The 15,140-nt window shown below is 34.3% G+C and overlaps 3 protein-coding genes across 6 annotated transcripts; 1 reads left to right on the forward strand and 2 right to left on the reverse strand.

The window, feature by feature from the left end:
- Window positions 1-450: 450 nt before the first annotated feature.
- LOC138319282 (uncharacterized) lies at window positions 451-3,033 on the reverse strand. Its single transcript, XM_069262329.1, has 3 exons — window positions 2,875-3,033; window positions 1,398-1,519; window positions 451-992 (listed from the first exon to the last, which is right to left on the reverse strand). The coding sequence occupies exons 1-3, from the start codon at window positions 2,954-2,956 to the stop codon at window positions 483-485; spliced, it is 714 nt and encodes a 237-aa protein (XP_069118430.1). The 5' UTR covers window positions 2,957-3,033; the 3' UTR covers window positions 451-482.
- Window positions 3,034-3,119: 86 nt separating this feature from the next.
- On the forward strand, window positions 3,120-11,096 carry LOC138319266 (uncharacterized). Of its 3 annotated transcripts, XM_069262318.1 has the most exons (7): window positions 3,136-3,249; window positions 4,006-4,032; window positions 4,074-4,387; window positions 7,047-7,147; window positions 8,674-8,790; window positions 9,067-9,198; window positions 9,741-11,096. In XM_069262318.1, exons 3-7 carry the CDS (start codon window positions 4,096-4,098, stop codon window positions 10,047-10,049), a joined length of 951 nt encoding a protein of 316 aa, XP_069118419.1. In that variant the 5' UTR covers window positions 3,136-3,249; window positions 4,006-4,032; window positions 4,074-4,095; the 3' UTR covers window positions 10,050-11,096. The 3 variants fall into 3 exon arrangements, with proteins under 3 accessions (XP_069118410.1, XP_069118400.1, XP_069118419.1); XM_069262309.1 differs by lacking the exon at window positions 7,047-7,147 and adding an exon at window positions 4,956-5,056 and having other exon boundaries at window positions 3,120-3,249; window positions 4,006-4,387; XM_069262299.1 differs by having other exon boundaries at window positions 3,121-3,249; window positions 4,006-4,387.
- A 310-nt stretch (window positions 11,097-11,406) lies between these two features.
- On the reverse strand, window positions 11,407-14,109 carry LOC138319291 (caspase-2-like). 2 transcript variants are annotated; one of them, XM_069262340.1, is made up of 3 exons: window positions 13,966-14,109; window positions 12,506-12,674; window positions 11,407-12,000 (listed from the first exon to the last, which is right to left on the reverse strand). In XM_069262340.1, the coding sequence occupies exons 2-3, from the start codon at window positions 12,638-12,640 to the stop codon at window positions 11,665-11,667; spliced, it is 471 nt and encodes a 156-aa protein (XP_069118441.1). In that variant the 5' UTR covers window positions 12,641-12,674; window positions 13,966-14,109; the 3' UTR covers window positions 11,407-11,664. The 2 variants fall into 2 exon arrangements, with proteins under 2 accessions (XP_069118441.1, XP_069118450.1); XM_069262349.1 differs by lacking the exon at window positions 13,966-14,109 and adding an exon at window positions 13,746-13,844.
- Window positions 14,110-15,140: the final 1,031 nt, after the last annotated feature.

Consider the following 15,140-nt stretch of genomic DNA (forward strand, 5'->3'; position numbering starts at 1 on the left):
GCGATTCTGTCAACTCCAACTTAGAATCAGTATAAAGTGTATTTCGTCTCATTTAAATGCGCATTATTTAGTTCTTAATTAGGATCCTCGTTTATTGGGTCGAATACGATAAACGCCTCCATATAAGTACCTCCTTTTTTTGAAGCCTCAATTTCAAGCACTTATCCTTTTTTAAAGCCTCAATTTCAATTACCTCAAATTAATTGTAGATTGAAAATATAATACCTGTGTAGGTTTCTATATTTGATTTCTTTTGCTTTTTAATTGATTTATGGCTCAATCTGTGGAATGCCTTTCATAAACAATGTGTTGATATATTGCGCAAGTAAATTTGGGCGGCTGCATTCTTGTTTATCAAGAGCTACTTCCTTTCGTTTCACTGAAGTGACTGATACAGACCAGAATGGAGAGACTATGATACTGGTATAAGTAATAAATCACTTCAATAACTAAAAATAAACAAAGCACTTTTATTTCAAACATTACTTTTTTGTCTTTTTATTATTATTATTAAAATTCCTATTAAATTTATCAAGTTGTTGTAACCATTCCTTGTTCCTATCAGAGCGTCTACTCAGTGACATGTGAACGTCTGGTCGCGGATAGTCCTCTGTATAAATACGATTTCTTTGTCTCCAATGTTCAGTACTGTCCAGATCTGTCCACAAATCATCCTCTTTCTCCAGTAAAGACAGGCGGCTGAACCCGGAAGTACCAAGACCAGGAAATTCACTTCTATTTGCAAACTTATCAGATCTTAAGTCTTCGCCGTGTGAGAAACGATCACCTCCGCGTGCTGTATCACTTATTTTTGATTTAGCTTTGCTATGTATTGTCATTTCATTATCATTATGATCACTTTGATTTTCTGTTTGTATATCGACATTTTCTGTCCTCTTTTCCCTTTTTCGTTTCTTTTTCTTCCCTAATTCATGAACAGAAGGAAAGGATTCCTCAGAACTCCACAACTCTCGCAAGCTCACTTGTTTCTTCTGTAAAATAAGTGGAAGTTAATTCACTTTTTGTAATTTCATTTAATTGTTCTACAAGTGTATGAGCCCCTTTAATATCATTTGCTATTTTTTTATAACAATGTAATAAACTGAATGTACCGTTTTTATAAATGAAAAATAAATAATCAAAATAAAATTACTCTAGTAAGTTATACCCATGTTAGCATATATACATAGCAGATACATAATATATCATAGTCTACCTAACAAATAATAAATTACTGTTAAACAGCCTTCATTACTACAGTACTTTCACAAAATTACACGCCTTCATTACTACAGTACTTTCACAAAGTTACACGCCTTCATTACTACAGTACTTTCACAAAATTACACAACCCCTGGGGCGTGGTTGGCTGTTAGACAAATACATTTCATATATACCTTTAATTTGTTGTTATGTCCCTCTATACGTGTATCTTGAGATTCTGTATCCAGACCATGGTGGTAGGGATTCACGTCACTTTTCTTAGCATTAACTACATAAGATACATGCAATTGTCTGTCTGTAAATTGAAACAAAAGTCTTTAAAGACAACAAAATCACATAAGTAAGTATTACTAGTACTACTAGAAAACATTAGCAGTGATGTCGAGTAAAAACGAAGCTTTCCTATAAAATGTAGCAGGGTCTGGTTTATGGTTTCTGTATCTTTATGACTCTTCATATATACTGAGCATTCTGACCAAGGTGACCGGCCTGCAGACAGAAGAGATCACGGCACACAAGTGTTTATTTTACAGTCTGAATTGGTCTTATAAAAGAGGTAATCCAATAATGTTCCACGTCGATATTGAGAGAAACATCTGATGGGCACGACGTAACGATCAAGTGTCTCGTCGTGCTTTATATATGTGTATACCACTTACATTATTGGAGCAGTATAAGAGGCATGGCAGGGGCGTAGGAAACGGCGTAGGAAATTGCCCCCCCCTGTTCCCCAGGGCGGGGGGGGGGGGGGGGCAAACATGTCTTTTTGCACCCCCCCCCCCATTTTCGTCGAGTGAAATGCACATTTGAATTTGTTAATATATGTCTTTGTAAGACAATCAATAATTCATTATTATTTTGAGTTACACAACAATGTGCCGATGGTGTGAATCCGGTATGTTCAGATCGCGCAGGGTTGCATAATAAGATAACACTCACAATTATCATTTCTAAATGCAGGAAACATTAACGTGTTAAGAACGCTTAAAAATTATCAAGATACAAAATCATAATATTTTTTTCTCGGGAGGGGGGAGGAGACCCCGTGACTGTCTGTAGATGATTACAAGGATTATATGTAATGATAAATGAAAAAAAAAAGTATATCAAGTATTTTCCTGTGGGTGCGGGGCGCGCGAGGGGGGGGGGGGGGGTGGTGTTACGAAATATGGAGGACCTTTGCCCCCCCATTACGTTTCATCTTCCTACGCCACTGCATGGCATTTCTCTCTGATACATTTTATAAATTACAAAGAGCTGACAATGTGATAACATGATAATAGATGCGTACAAATATCAAACGAACCCCTGTGATACGAGACTCGGTATTAAAAATACTCTATGATCTATCGAATCCCTGTGATAAGAGAATGGGTACAAGCCTCGAACGGACCCGTACTGCGGTAATGAATAGTACTATAACTCTGTTATGATATTAACCCCTGACTGTGATAAGAAACCATATGATAAACGATTAAGTTTAAGTCACTGTCGTATCAGTCTCTATCGAAACTAACCGTTATATAATATAATGGATTCGGTACTGTAAAAGGTCTGTACATTACTGTAACGATCCCCTGTGAAAGTGGTCCGAACCCCTGCACAGGAAAATATGGAAATTGGTGCTAACAATTAGCAGTTATTACTTACAATGAACTGTGCTGAATTTTTCAAATTGACACTTTCTAATAAGTTGAACACAGAATCTCTTGAAAAACAAAGATTTTGACATTTTAACACTGACGTGTCCTTACACCAAAATACACCCACGAGGGTTTCCTTCGTCCTCGGTTGTTAACATACATGAGGTGGATAAATATAGAGAGCTTCCAAAAAATTTCTGATCACGAGTTATTGCTGCGTTTGTCATAAACAGGGTTTGAGAGTTATTATCGAGCGTTGCATTGACGTGGATTGTAAATGCTGCAATCACAACAAGCGATGAGTCAAATGCTCTGTATATATTCGAGATTCTGTTGATGATTTTCCATAGAATTTAGCGCCTGCTTGTTGGAAACATATAATGTAAGTATATTTAAGTTAGTGATACACATATGTAAGCTGTAAAACAAAATAATTGTCATGGTTGATTTGGAGTCATGATGTAGATTATCTCTTCCGTAACACACTCGGTAACATTTTAAAAGTAGCTGAGTAGGCCTAGATCTAGCATCCCTATGGTCTTGTTGTCAGATCACGGGTGCTTTCATCCTCGATATTCCAGGGTTTACTATCACAAGGGATTTGGATAGCCTAGTATCTTGATTTCTGCCATCACTGCCATTATATCCACCACTGTAACATGCCATAGCAAAACTGAAAGATTTGTGCTGTTGTATGCGACAACAGATGAGACAGGTTGTTTCAGTTTGGTTCTTTGTTAACCGTATAACAGACTAAACGCTATATATATCAAAAGAATTGTATTGTACACATACACTGAAGTTGACTATGTAGCTTTGAAGTTGGGTTTCATTTTGACATTTTCGTCCAACCAAGTTAATTAACATGTTGCAGGTAGTAATGATACACTATGCAGGTACTGTATCTTACACATTGTTATGTTCCAAGCTCTGAATATGAAATGAAGAGGTGGTGCAACAGGGACACCTGGTGTTAGGATATTTGGTGTGTTTTATTATCTTCATGGGAACTTTTTTATTTCTCAAATACATGTATGTGGACCATTTCAGCTAACCACAGACATTGTTATAACACAAGATATAGTGAGATCAGCTATCATGTAAATTATTTATCAATAAAATGTTTGTTTACTTTCAGATAAACACTACACATTCAAGAAGAAGTTGAGTCTAATATCTGAACAACAAACACATTCACAGAGGAGCTGAGTCTAATATCTGAACAACAATGGAAATAATCAGTCTGATAATATTTGGTATTATTGTATACATACTGTGGACTTGTTGTGGTGGCAGCAGCAGTAAAAAGACATATTCCACAGCATCAATGTCATCGAGAGAGAAGACGAGCTGCACTCAGAGTAACCTTTACCCTGACCTTAGCCAGCTCCAGAACAACAGTATATTTAACCTTTTTGGCGGAGGTAGTTATGAAGCTATCCTTGACAAGTTCAGTACGTTAGAGGAGGTACAGACAGCCATAAGGAAAGCCGGACTAGAATCATGCAATCTGATATTTGGTAATTATGTTATAAGTTTATCAATTGCAGGTAAATGTGTTATTGGTTTATCAATTACAGGTAAATGTTATTCAGGGTTAGTTACTTATATATAGTAAATATTTAGCATACCTGTTTGAATTGTCTATATGTCAAGGTAATCTGACATGTTGACAAGGCGCTGCTATATATATATTTACTCGGTACTACCAAGCTTGCAGAAAAAAAATGAATGTTTCCTAGCTTGACCATTGTTATACACAATGTGTATCTGAGTGTAATAAAAGTATTGAATTGAATTGAATTGATATTCATAATAATTCATTATTCAAGCCCCGATCTAGGGATGCTGAATACTGAAACAGCTTCAGTTAATTAAATACATGTAACTGAGTGAAAACCATAACCTGCAGTATAGCTGTATAAAAGACAGTGTTAATTATAAGCTGACAGTAGAAACAGGTATTTGAAGTCATTATAAAAACAAAATATTGTTAAATTGTTTTTCAGAAGTTCCCAGATGTCAATTGCTCATGCCATTAGATGCTACCATATTTTTCTGTTGTTTAATAACCAATCTGCTTTGTAGGGGTTGATTATACGGCCAGTAATTTGCAGCAAGGCATACAAACGTTTGGCGGCCGGTCCTTGCATGACACTTTCTCTGGAACTCCAAATCCTTATCAAAGAGTATGCAGCTATAGATGTGTTTTAATGTATACATGCTGGTTTGTTTATAGCCTATACCTAAACTAATTCTGACGGCTTGACTAGTTACTGATACAAACAATACTCATCTCAATTTTCAGTTCCCGTTTTAGAATGCTTATACTTTGATACACTGTACTGTGCATGTGGATTTTCTTTGTCTTTGCTTGTTTATGGGCTACCATACTCATAAACCATCAATTAGTGTTGTGTCAGTTCAGTTTGTATGTTTTATATATGAAGCATGAAAAAGGATTCCATAATTAGAAATTGTTAAATTTTCAAAACGTACTATAGATATTTATAAATCATCTGACATCATGTTTAAATCATCAAATGTCATCCGTTGATAAAAAAAAAAAATCAATACTTATTATATTAAGAAAATCTTCACTCTATATAAGAAGTATTTATCATTGATATAAAAAAGCATATCACATTTTTAGCTCGCCTATTGAGTAATGTTGTCACCCCGGCGTCAGTGTTGGCGTCCCATTTCACGTTAAGTTTTTGAGCAAGTTTCTGTTTCGTCAATTGTTTAAGCTTAAGTCATCATACATGTTTATGATTTTATTTTCCTAATGTGTATGGATGCTGACGTGATAATACAACCAATTTGGGGCCCTTTAGGGTTTTTTGAGTCTGTTAATTTGTCATATTTCCATGTTAAAGTTTTTGAGCAAGTTTCTATTTTATCTATTGTTTAAGCATAAGTCATCATAAATGTTTATGATTTTATTTTCCTATTTCCTAATGTGTATGGATGCATGAACGTGATAATACAACCAGTTTGGGGGCTTTTAGGGGTTTTTTGAGTCTGTTAATTTGTCATATTTCCATGTTTAAATAGTAAATACTTGAACATCAACTTCTTCTGAATAGGCGAGCTTTGCTGTTCTCCAACAGCTCTTGTTTAAGAAGGATCTTGTAATTTGTAGCCATTGTTATATTAGCTAGGATTTTCATTTCTTAAGTAAGACAATATGTAATATAAGACGGCATTAGTACTAAACCTCAACAAAATATGTAAACAGAGTAGTAATGTATAGTTATGGAATCCAGTTACTTTCGCTAATTTGGATAGATATATATATTTTCTTCTGCTTTCTGCTTTCATTTTTTCAACAACCTGATCAAGTGGCCTCATTTGAAAGTTTTCGTAACAAAGTTCCGTTAATATTGCTATCAAATATACCTGTATGTACCGGATAAAAAAAGAAAGGAGTTGGTTAGCTATTGGAACAGTAAAGTTTCTCATCTGTTTTAAACATTACAATGTTTCATAGGTTTTCCTCAGTCCTTAGTAAGCCCCAGTCCAAAACAAAACACCTTCCACAGTGTTGGCAATAATGACAGTGGCAGTGAGATTGTTCATAGATGGCAATCACATTCTGGTCTATCAGACTTACTTCCCTTCATTTCACTAGCTTCATCAGTACTGACAGAGTAAAACGAAGGGAAGTAACTCTGATAGACAAACATATTGATATTAAAAAGAGGATTTGTAGTCAATGTTGGCATGCATAACAGGGGAAATGTTTGCAATTATGATATAGGAAGTGTTATAAGTATGGCTCTTAGTGGATGGGTAGGCAGTGGCAATATATTTAATTCACACATTGGGGGTCTGTCACTTGATAGTTGCATTTTTGGGCATTGCTTGATCATTATGAAAGAATATTGTGACTGTAACTGGCTGCTGACGGTTTGGCTTTACTGTAAAATTTAGGCTGTTGATAAACAAAGGAATTAAGTACTAGTAGGGTACGTTATATGATCGCAATCAACGCTGCATGTCCAATTTGAGCTTCATAGTTTTCTAAACTTTGTTACACTTGTAGCATTACAGATTGTTTACCTGCTGTGTGCTGCATGAAGTCATCCTCTTCATGAGTGCAGAAAAAGTATATATTTTCATATAATTCTAAGTTAGAACTGTGACCTTTGACCTTTGTCTTCTTGACCTTCACAGGCATAGACTACACCGTCAGTAATATGCACTCGGGTCAAATGTCATTTGGTGGTAAAAGTCTTCATGCCATAGGACCAATGTTCATGAACCCCTACCAGCAGGTGAGAATATCTTTTTTCTGCTTTACATTCAATTTCCTAGCAGAAATTCATGAACATGCATGGTCAGGAGAAAATAAAGTACTTTGCTCAATTTCATGACTCAAATAATCTAGCTGTTCATTATTTACCTGTAGTTCATTAGTTACAAAGCCTAAGTTTTTGAAGTGTATGACCTAACATTGTACCTTGATCATTCCTGAATAGTCACACTGGATTGTTTTGAATAGTCAAACTGTGTCTTATAATGATGAATGGTTATATCATTTATATATTTTACCAAACTAACTTATACTGCAGACAAAATTGTCAAAAATTACACTGAAATTAAATGATAATACTGACAGTATCCTATCTATTTCAAATATTCTAGGAAAAAATTATTAAGAGTAAAATGTACTGAATTTAATGCAATATTTTAGTCAGTTGAAATATTAAAGTGTTGGCTCTGTTATCAAGAGTTGTAAATCTGAGGTACATGGTTTGATGCTTCCTACTCGTGATGGTTTGTGTTTTCTGTGTGAGAAACAAACTGGTCTTTACTGTCATGGTTTTGACATACACTTCCCCCAGCAATTAGAATGCTTTGTAAAGCATGTGATGCAGTCTTCCTGTATGTGATCCACCCAGATAGCCATCAGCTAACACAAAGAAACTTTCCTCAATAATCTGTCCTATTACAATAACCGTAGTGAAGAACACAAGTCTGGCCACTTGAATCATTTCAAATCTTCTCATTCTACTTAACATACCAATTGTATCTATGTTCATCTGAGTTGTCCAGCATTATTTTGAATTTTCAAAATAAAATCGCATACATTTTTGTATATCAATAAATCTGGCTTAACAGTAAACACTGATAACCTATTATTCTTTACAGGACAAAGTACAAGTTAATCAAACTTGATTATATCATATTTCACTTCAAATAAGACACCCACACCCCACCCATGGAATAAATAAAGGTCAAAAGTGGTGGGGGGTCTTTTTTGCAGACAAATCCCCTAATTATGAAAGGTTATGAAAACAGGTGGTGGACCTAACCGTCTTACTTACAACAGGAGTCTTATTTGTGGTGAAATATGATATTGTATATATGGAAAGAGGAAACTCAAATTAACTTTGTATGCTTGTATAGTTCTTTAAAATTTCTATCTGTATATCGCGGTCACCATTTATAATCCATAATATATTATTTACAATGGTAAATCTATTTTTACTAACAATAATACATATTTTCAGGTACTTAATGTAAGCTGTGTTTGTAATGAACAGAAAATGAAGTACATTATTATTATACTTACTTATAACTCTTTATCTGAAATGTATATCTGACGTGACTCAATCCTGTATAATTCTTCTAAAGCAAATATATATATTCTTTTTTAATGAGTCAAAGTAAAACTTTGTATATTTGTATAAAAAAATTGAGCTGTTTGTGGTTAAAGATTTAATAAAACATTAATTAAATATTAATATTTGATATGAATAGATTTGTATATTAAATATATTACTCCTTCCTTCCACAGGTTATTTGTATCCTCGGAGAGACGTTAGAACCATTTGATGATGATGGTATCATCCCTGCGTTTGGCTTTGGAGATGTGTCCACTAGAGGCCATGGTGTATTTGCTTTTCGGACTGAAGTATGTATACAGATAGTAATGTAATGTATGAATAGGATATCCATTCATTTGCTTAAAAAGTACATGCTCGTACAATTTTTAAATGTCTTGACTCTCGAAAGTTTTCAAGACGTAATCAATCTTAGAGAATCTTGAGTCTTTTGAATATTTTAATCGAAAAGCTTTGTGCAGAAAACAAACAAAACAAAAAAAGTAGTTAACATTTGCTGGTTTATAAGTAAAAGAATACTTTTCTGTTTTATTTTACCTTAACCTTTTGTTTTTTTTTATTTTCAGGGATATTGTAATGGGTTCCATGACGTCCTGGAAGCTTACAACCAGATAACACCAAACGTGAGAATGAGTGGTCCAACAAACTTCGCTCCTCTTATTCGACAAGCTATCGACATTGTAAAGAAAACAAAGTCTGTAAGTACTCTAGTTTTGTCTGATAGTGGATTGCAATGTGAACATTTGAACATTAATCGTGAAACAAAACTTCCAAGAATTTGCTGATGAAGGAAAGTGAGTCTAATGGGATATTGTCACTTGATCACCTCATTAAGCTAGCATGGCCCCTTTATCCCAGAGTAGACAGCTAGACTCATTTATAACAGCATCCTATATCTACAACTGTCTACAAAACTTGATCAAAAGTAACATAAAAATATACTTGGTACATGAAATAATTGATAATAATCGATCTTGAACAGTATAAGGAAAGAATCAATATAGACACTGCCTGTTATCCAATCCTTTTGTTGATCAATGAAATATTTTGAATTGAATCTTTATCAGTAAGGGAGACAACTATATGAGCATTTTCTAGGCATATGCAATTAAAGGGAGATAACTAGGTTCATTTTTCCTTGTCTCTTACATAATACTTTATATGAGAGTTTAGACAAGAACATTGATGGTTTTACTTTGGCACTAAGGGGAGATGGATTATGAGTGTTTCTTTATTACAGTATCACATTCTGGTGATTGTAGCAGACGGTCAGGTGACCAACGAACAGGACACAATAAACGCTATTGTGGAAGCTTCAAGATGGCCACTCTCCATCGTGATGGTTGGCGTAGGGGATGGACCCTGGGAAGTTATGAAAGAGTTCGATGATAAAATTCCTCACAGAAAATTTGATAATTTCCAGTTTGTAGACTTTAACAGTGTGATGGTGTCCTCGAGAAATCCTCAGGCAGCGTTTGCTCTACATGCATTGATGGAAATACCGGACCAATATAAACTCATACAGAAACATGGACTACTCAAGTTCTAATATGTATATAATACCTTATTTCAGTCTCATGTCATATGAACTCTGTTTTATATATAGGGCAAGACGCCCACTGGTGGTAATAATGATTTAAAATAACATTTTTGTATATTTATTGTGTGTAAAGTGTCTTATGCTAATCACAATGTTAATATATATGATAATATGATTTAATTTAAGGCAAAGATTTGTCACTTCAATATATTGAATTACAAAATATCTTAACTTCAGTGTTCATTTCCTTAGTGTTCATTACCTTACTGTTTTTGGCAATAATTTGCTAACTGTTTGCTGTTTTAATTAAATACAGTATGTGTGTTTGTTATGTTTCACAACTCATTCCTGTTCACCATGACATTGTTCATCATCGTTTAACAAGACAATCAAAGTATGCTTTAAACTGTCATATGTCTTAGTATTTATTTGTAGGTATATATATGTGTTATGTAGTATGTAGGTATGTTATGTACAGGTACAAGATTGAAAATGTTAACTTTCATAATTTCAGCATATCAGAGAAAATTCAGAGCCAATAGTTTCTTTTCTGTAATGTTGTTACAATAGAATTAATACTGAATTAGTTTCTTAAAAATGTTGTTGTAGTGGAATCATATGTTCATGAGTGCAAAAGTGATTTTGAAGAGATAACTGCAATGATGAATTAGTACATTTGTAGTAATTGCTCTATCATCAACATATGTAAATGTAACTGGTGTAAAGTCTATTTTATTTTTAAGCCTAAGTTGGGTTTTTTTTTGGCACAAAACACTGAAATATGATTAACAAGTTATGTGTAAAATTTGATTGTGCAAAAGTAAGTCTCTCGACTTGTTATTTTTTATCTCCAGTTACATTTGTAAATAGTGTATATATATGTGTGTGTGTAAGCAGTAATATATGATTGTGAATGTCCATTAGAATGCCTTAAGTAATTAATGTGATCAGATTGTTCCATTTCTTCTGTGATACCTTTTTGTAATAAATCAGGGGCGCATACTATCCCTGAACAAATGTATTTTTCAGAAATAAAACATTTATTATACATTTGTACCTGGTGTGGTATTAGTTTATGTTGATAAAGGAGTCACAGAATAATGAAACAAAGAGAAAAAATTGTATTTGATACACCATTCAGGACATACTATACCAGAGGATGATGGGACTTATCACCTTTGTCTTGCAGGGTGAATTCCTAGATGGTGTTTTTAACGAAGTGATTCTGTTGGTCTTCTGAGGTTCGTTATGACTAATGTTTACTGAAGCTTTGATTGCAAATGCTATTTTATTGCTTCAATATCAGACGGAATGACCTTCTAGTGACACTTTAAATGTCATGAATAAATGTGGGTAACTCCAATAATATTAATATACATACCTTTAATAGTTCATTACAATATAGACATTATTTTTTTTTTAATGTAGATTTGAAAATTGGCAACTAATATCATCCTGGATTTTCATGGGTTACGATCTCTACACCCCTAGATTATGACACATTTAGATAAGTAGATTGAAAACGCCATCATCGCTTGTAAACGATTAAAGTTCTTTTTGATCCCATGCAATTACCGTCATTGATTTCAACGTCTTTGAACTTTGACCTTTTTGTGGACAAATTTTACTGGTGCTGTTGTGGGGAAACGATGGAAACCTTTCTTTGATTATTCTTGTCATTGTCTACAGCAGAGTCTTCTTCGGATTTCTGGGTTGAACTAATGTCGGCGACATCTATACTAGCGCCTTGGTTTTGTCCCTGAGTAGTACCCTGTGTACTTGGTCCTGAGCATACCATATTTGGGTATCTAAGTTCCCGCTCTTTTTGTTCAATTGTGTCTGCCACAAACTTATGTCCAGATTCACGCAGATATTCAAGGAATATCCGATAAGCATTCGGTCCACGTTGAGGTAACATGTCGAGCATTATACGACATCTGGCACTCTGCGTTTGCCCACTCTGTAATAAATTCGGATTACGATACAAAATTGTGATTCTGTTTTTTATATCGGTTACCTTAAGTATTCCAATACTATTTCGAAAATGGTCACCGGAAGACATGATTTCGAGGTAGATATCTACACTACTTACTAAAAGTCTAGCTATAGTCAGATACCTCGTTTTCGGAGCATTCATCTTCCTCATCAAAACTGTTAATGATCGCCCTACTTTTCTATCATAACCCTCATCATCAATCAAAACTCTTCTGCCTCCTCAATTATAAATAATTCATAAATCGAAACATAGAAAAATACAAACCCGAAAACTTATTAGCGCTCAGTAAGTAATTCCACCTGTATTTCTGAAAACTTTTAAACGACCTCAGTGACATCTTGTTATAACGAGATCGATATACGTTATCTTGTTACAACGAAATACATCTTGTTATAACGAGATATTACATGACACATAAAATCAATTAAATCGAATTAAACACTAGAGAAGCAATAAAAACAAGAATTACCTGGATTTTTTCAATCATTTGTTTTGTGAAGATGCGTTCGTCGGCCATTTGATCATTCAGTTCCATATCTGGATTGATACTTTTGACAAGATGTGACCGAAGTTTTTGAAGTGCCTTGTTGTGTAGTTTGTCCATTTTCTTTGCGACACGTCATTTTTGATATACCATACTGAAAATGTTTGACAGTGCTTACGTTAATTGAGAGTTCGACTTTTTGAATGAATATTGTTATAATGTTTTGACTGTTGTGATGATAAAATAGAATGATAAAATTGATCATGATGCAATATTTGCAGCTGCCTTCACTATCTGGTTGAAATACAGATCGTTATCACCACTCCGCAGAGATATCCCATCACATTCTGATGAGCTCGGTACTACATCAGTTCATCATTTCGTCCTAGAACGAATATACCTACCCGACCTACTATATCTTCCAGAAACATATACATAGAGACTGGCAACTCCGCCATTTTTACGATCAGCAGATGTACCTCTGTATGTGCTTAGGGGTTTTTAGATAAACTTTTAAATAGTTTAACACAGCAGAATAACTTTGAAATGTTATAAAAGTTTGAGGATGATTTTGGAAAGAAAAAATAATATTTTAACTTATATATTAATAAAACAAAATGCACTTTCGGTTTTGAATGTCTGATTTTCGAAAAACCAGGTAAAATTGCCGATTTTCATGCTTTCAAAAAACATATTAAATAACATCTTTTGGAAAAACTGGTCACATCAAACCATGATATAATGTTTAAACTTTGTATTGATGCAAAAATATCATGTTTAAAAGAATACACTTGAAAGAAGTTAGCCAAGGGAAAATGCCTATAAACCGGAGGTCCCGCTGCCTGTCAACAAAGACAAAGAAGGAGTTTCCAATCTCTATGTACAAATGTATATATGTTTCTGATCTTTCGGCCGGACGACACCATCATCTGTCTTAAAGTCTTTTGAGCTACAATATTGCTGCTACATTTCGTACCAGGATACATTATTGCTTCATGAACAAAGATGATTCTGACAGTTCTTGCAAACTATTAATGAAATTTGTGGGTTGTCAGTTGATTGGTCAATCCGAAATACCTGAGCGTGTTGTCAGATCCTCAATAAACGGAGTGACAATAAAGATCATCAGTATTCCAATCAGATTGCTGTGTTGAGTGTAATCACATAATGACAGTTGCCATAATTCATTCACATACATATAAATATGACATAGGTAACTACGTACTGTGTGATCATGTTATTTTGTTTGAGATAAAGCCCTATCAATGATCATGAGTTTCCTTTGAAATGGCGAAGTTAGGATAATCAACATCTTATATTTACCGGTATTACCTGTGAAACAAAAACGAAAGTAACTATGAAATACAAAAGGTTTACATTAAAAATATTTGTTTTACAAATAGTAAATGTACATTATATACAGTGTGTAATTGGATGTTCATTACCTTTCAGTGGTTCCAAAGTAAATAGCAACAAATAAAAAGTGCCTGCAGTCGCTTTGAAAATAAAATCTGGAGATTGGTTTTTCCAGTTAAGTAAAAATAGTTACACCTAATTAGTTCTATCGGCGGAAACGGAAGCAGTAAAATAATATAGAGAATCTATATATATAGTAAACGAAAGTAATGTAGGTCTGTATGACCTTGTTTTGTGTCATAGGACCATAGCATTATGGAGCAGCATGGTTAATGCTTTTTTGTGAGAAAAGACTAGCCTGCTTAACAAAACTGACGATTAAAAGTTTATGTACTTAAATAAGATAAGACCAATATTTTACCCTATAAAACACATTGCGTAGCTGTTTAGAATCTGTAAGTTATTAACATGTAGGTACATGTATTGTAATCCTTCCATTCGTTAGAAGTGTCAAGGTTTATATTAATATAATGTATTTTGTGGTTTAGTTTCTATATCTTGTTGTTTATTTTAATCATCTTCACATTTTTCTTTTTATATCAACATCAATTTTCTAGTAGAATCTACGGTTGTATTCTATTTAATCTTGACTACCATTGATCCGCCTTTCTAGCATCCTCTTGTTTTTCCTCAGTTCTTCTTGTTCCGAATATTATACGGAAACGTGGGACCAGTTGAGTCGAATTGACTTCTTGTTAGTTCACGCGCGGATAATTTCATACATTATACAGTACATAAAAAAGTCTTTATATTACAACACTGGGTGAGCACCTATTATGCGTTGACAAAACGCGCAGGGTATTAAACCTAGTGAGACGTGGAGGAGGAGGTAGTTAGAAAACAGCAGCAGTCAACATATCCCCGAGGTCAGGTTACAGGAACCAAACCTGGCTGATAGCAGGAAAGCAAAGATCAAGTGGTCATCAAGTGCAAACAAAGCAGAACGACAGAAGTTTGATGTGGATGTGAATACAATCCTAAATACATATTTGACAGGAGGAGTCGATAGGAAGATCGAAGGCATGACATCAGTAATGTATATTGTGAGTCTTGATAAATATGGTGCAGAAGAGAGAAAAAAACCAAAGAAGACTATCACTAAGAATAGGAGGCAGAAGGAAATAACAGTCATGAGGAAAGATCTGAGACGGCTAGCAAAATCATTCAGATTTGCAAGTGAAGAAGAGAGACCTGCATTGTCAGA

This window comes from Argopecten irradians, chromosome 1 (assembly GCF_041381155.1).
Source record: "Argopecten irradians isolate NY chromosome 1, Ai_NY, whole genome shotgun sequence".
Lineage (NCBI taxonomy): Eukaryota > Metazoa > Mollusca > Bivalvia > Pectinida > Pectinidae > Argopecten > Argopecten irradians.

Excerpts from the sequence above, each read along its gene's own strand:
- LOC138319282 (XM_069262329.1), bottom strand. The coding sequence starts at position 2,956 with ATGTCAAAATCTTTGTTTTTCAAGAGATTCTGTGTTCAACTTATTAGA. Across the intron at positions 1,520-2,874 it reads AAAATTCAGCACAGTTCATT|ACAGACAATTGCATGTATCT; the intron begins GTAAGTAATAAC and ends TTCAATTTACAG. Across the intron at positions 993-1,397 it reads GACATAACAACAAATTAAAG|AAGAAACAAGTGAGCTTGCG; the intron begins GTATATATGAAA and ends CTTATTTTACAG.
- LOC138319266 (XM_069262309.1), top strand. The coding sequence starts at position 4,096 with ATGGAAATAATCAGTCTGATAATATTTGGTATTATTGTATACATACTG. Across the intron at positions 5,057-8,673 it reads CTCCAAATCCTTATCAAAGA|GTTATTTGTATCCTCGGAGA; the intron begins GTATGCAGCTAT and ends TTCCTTCCACAG. Across the intron at positions 8,791-9,066 it reads TATTTGCTTTTCGGACTGAA|GGATATTGTAATGGGTTCCA; the intron begins GTATGTATACAG and ends TTTTATTTTCAG.
- LOC138319291 (XM_069262340.1), bottom strand. The coding sequence starts at position 12,640 with ATGGACAAACTACACAACAAGGCACTTCAAAAACTTCGGTCACATCTT. Across the intron at positions 12,001-12,505 it reads AAATGATTGAAAAAATCCAG|AGTGGGCAAACGCAGAGTGC; the intron begins GTAATTCTTGTT and ends AATTTATTACAG.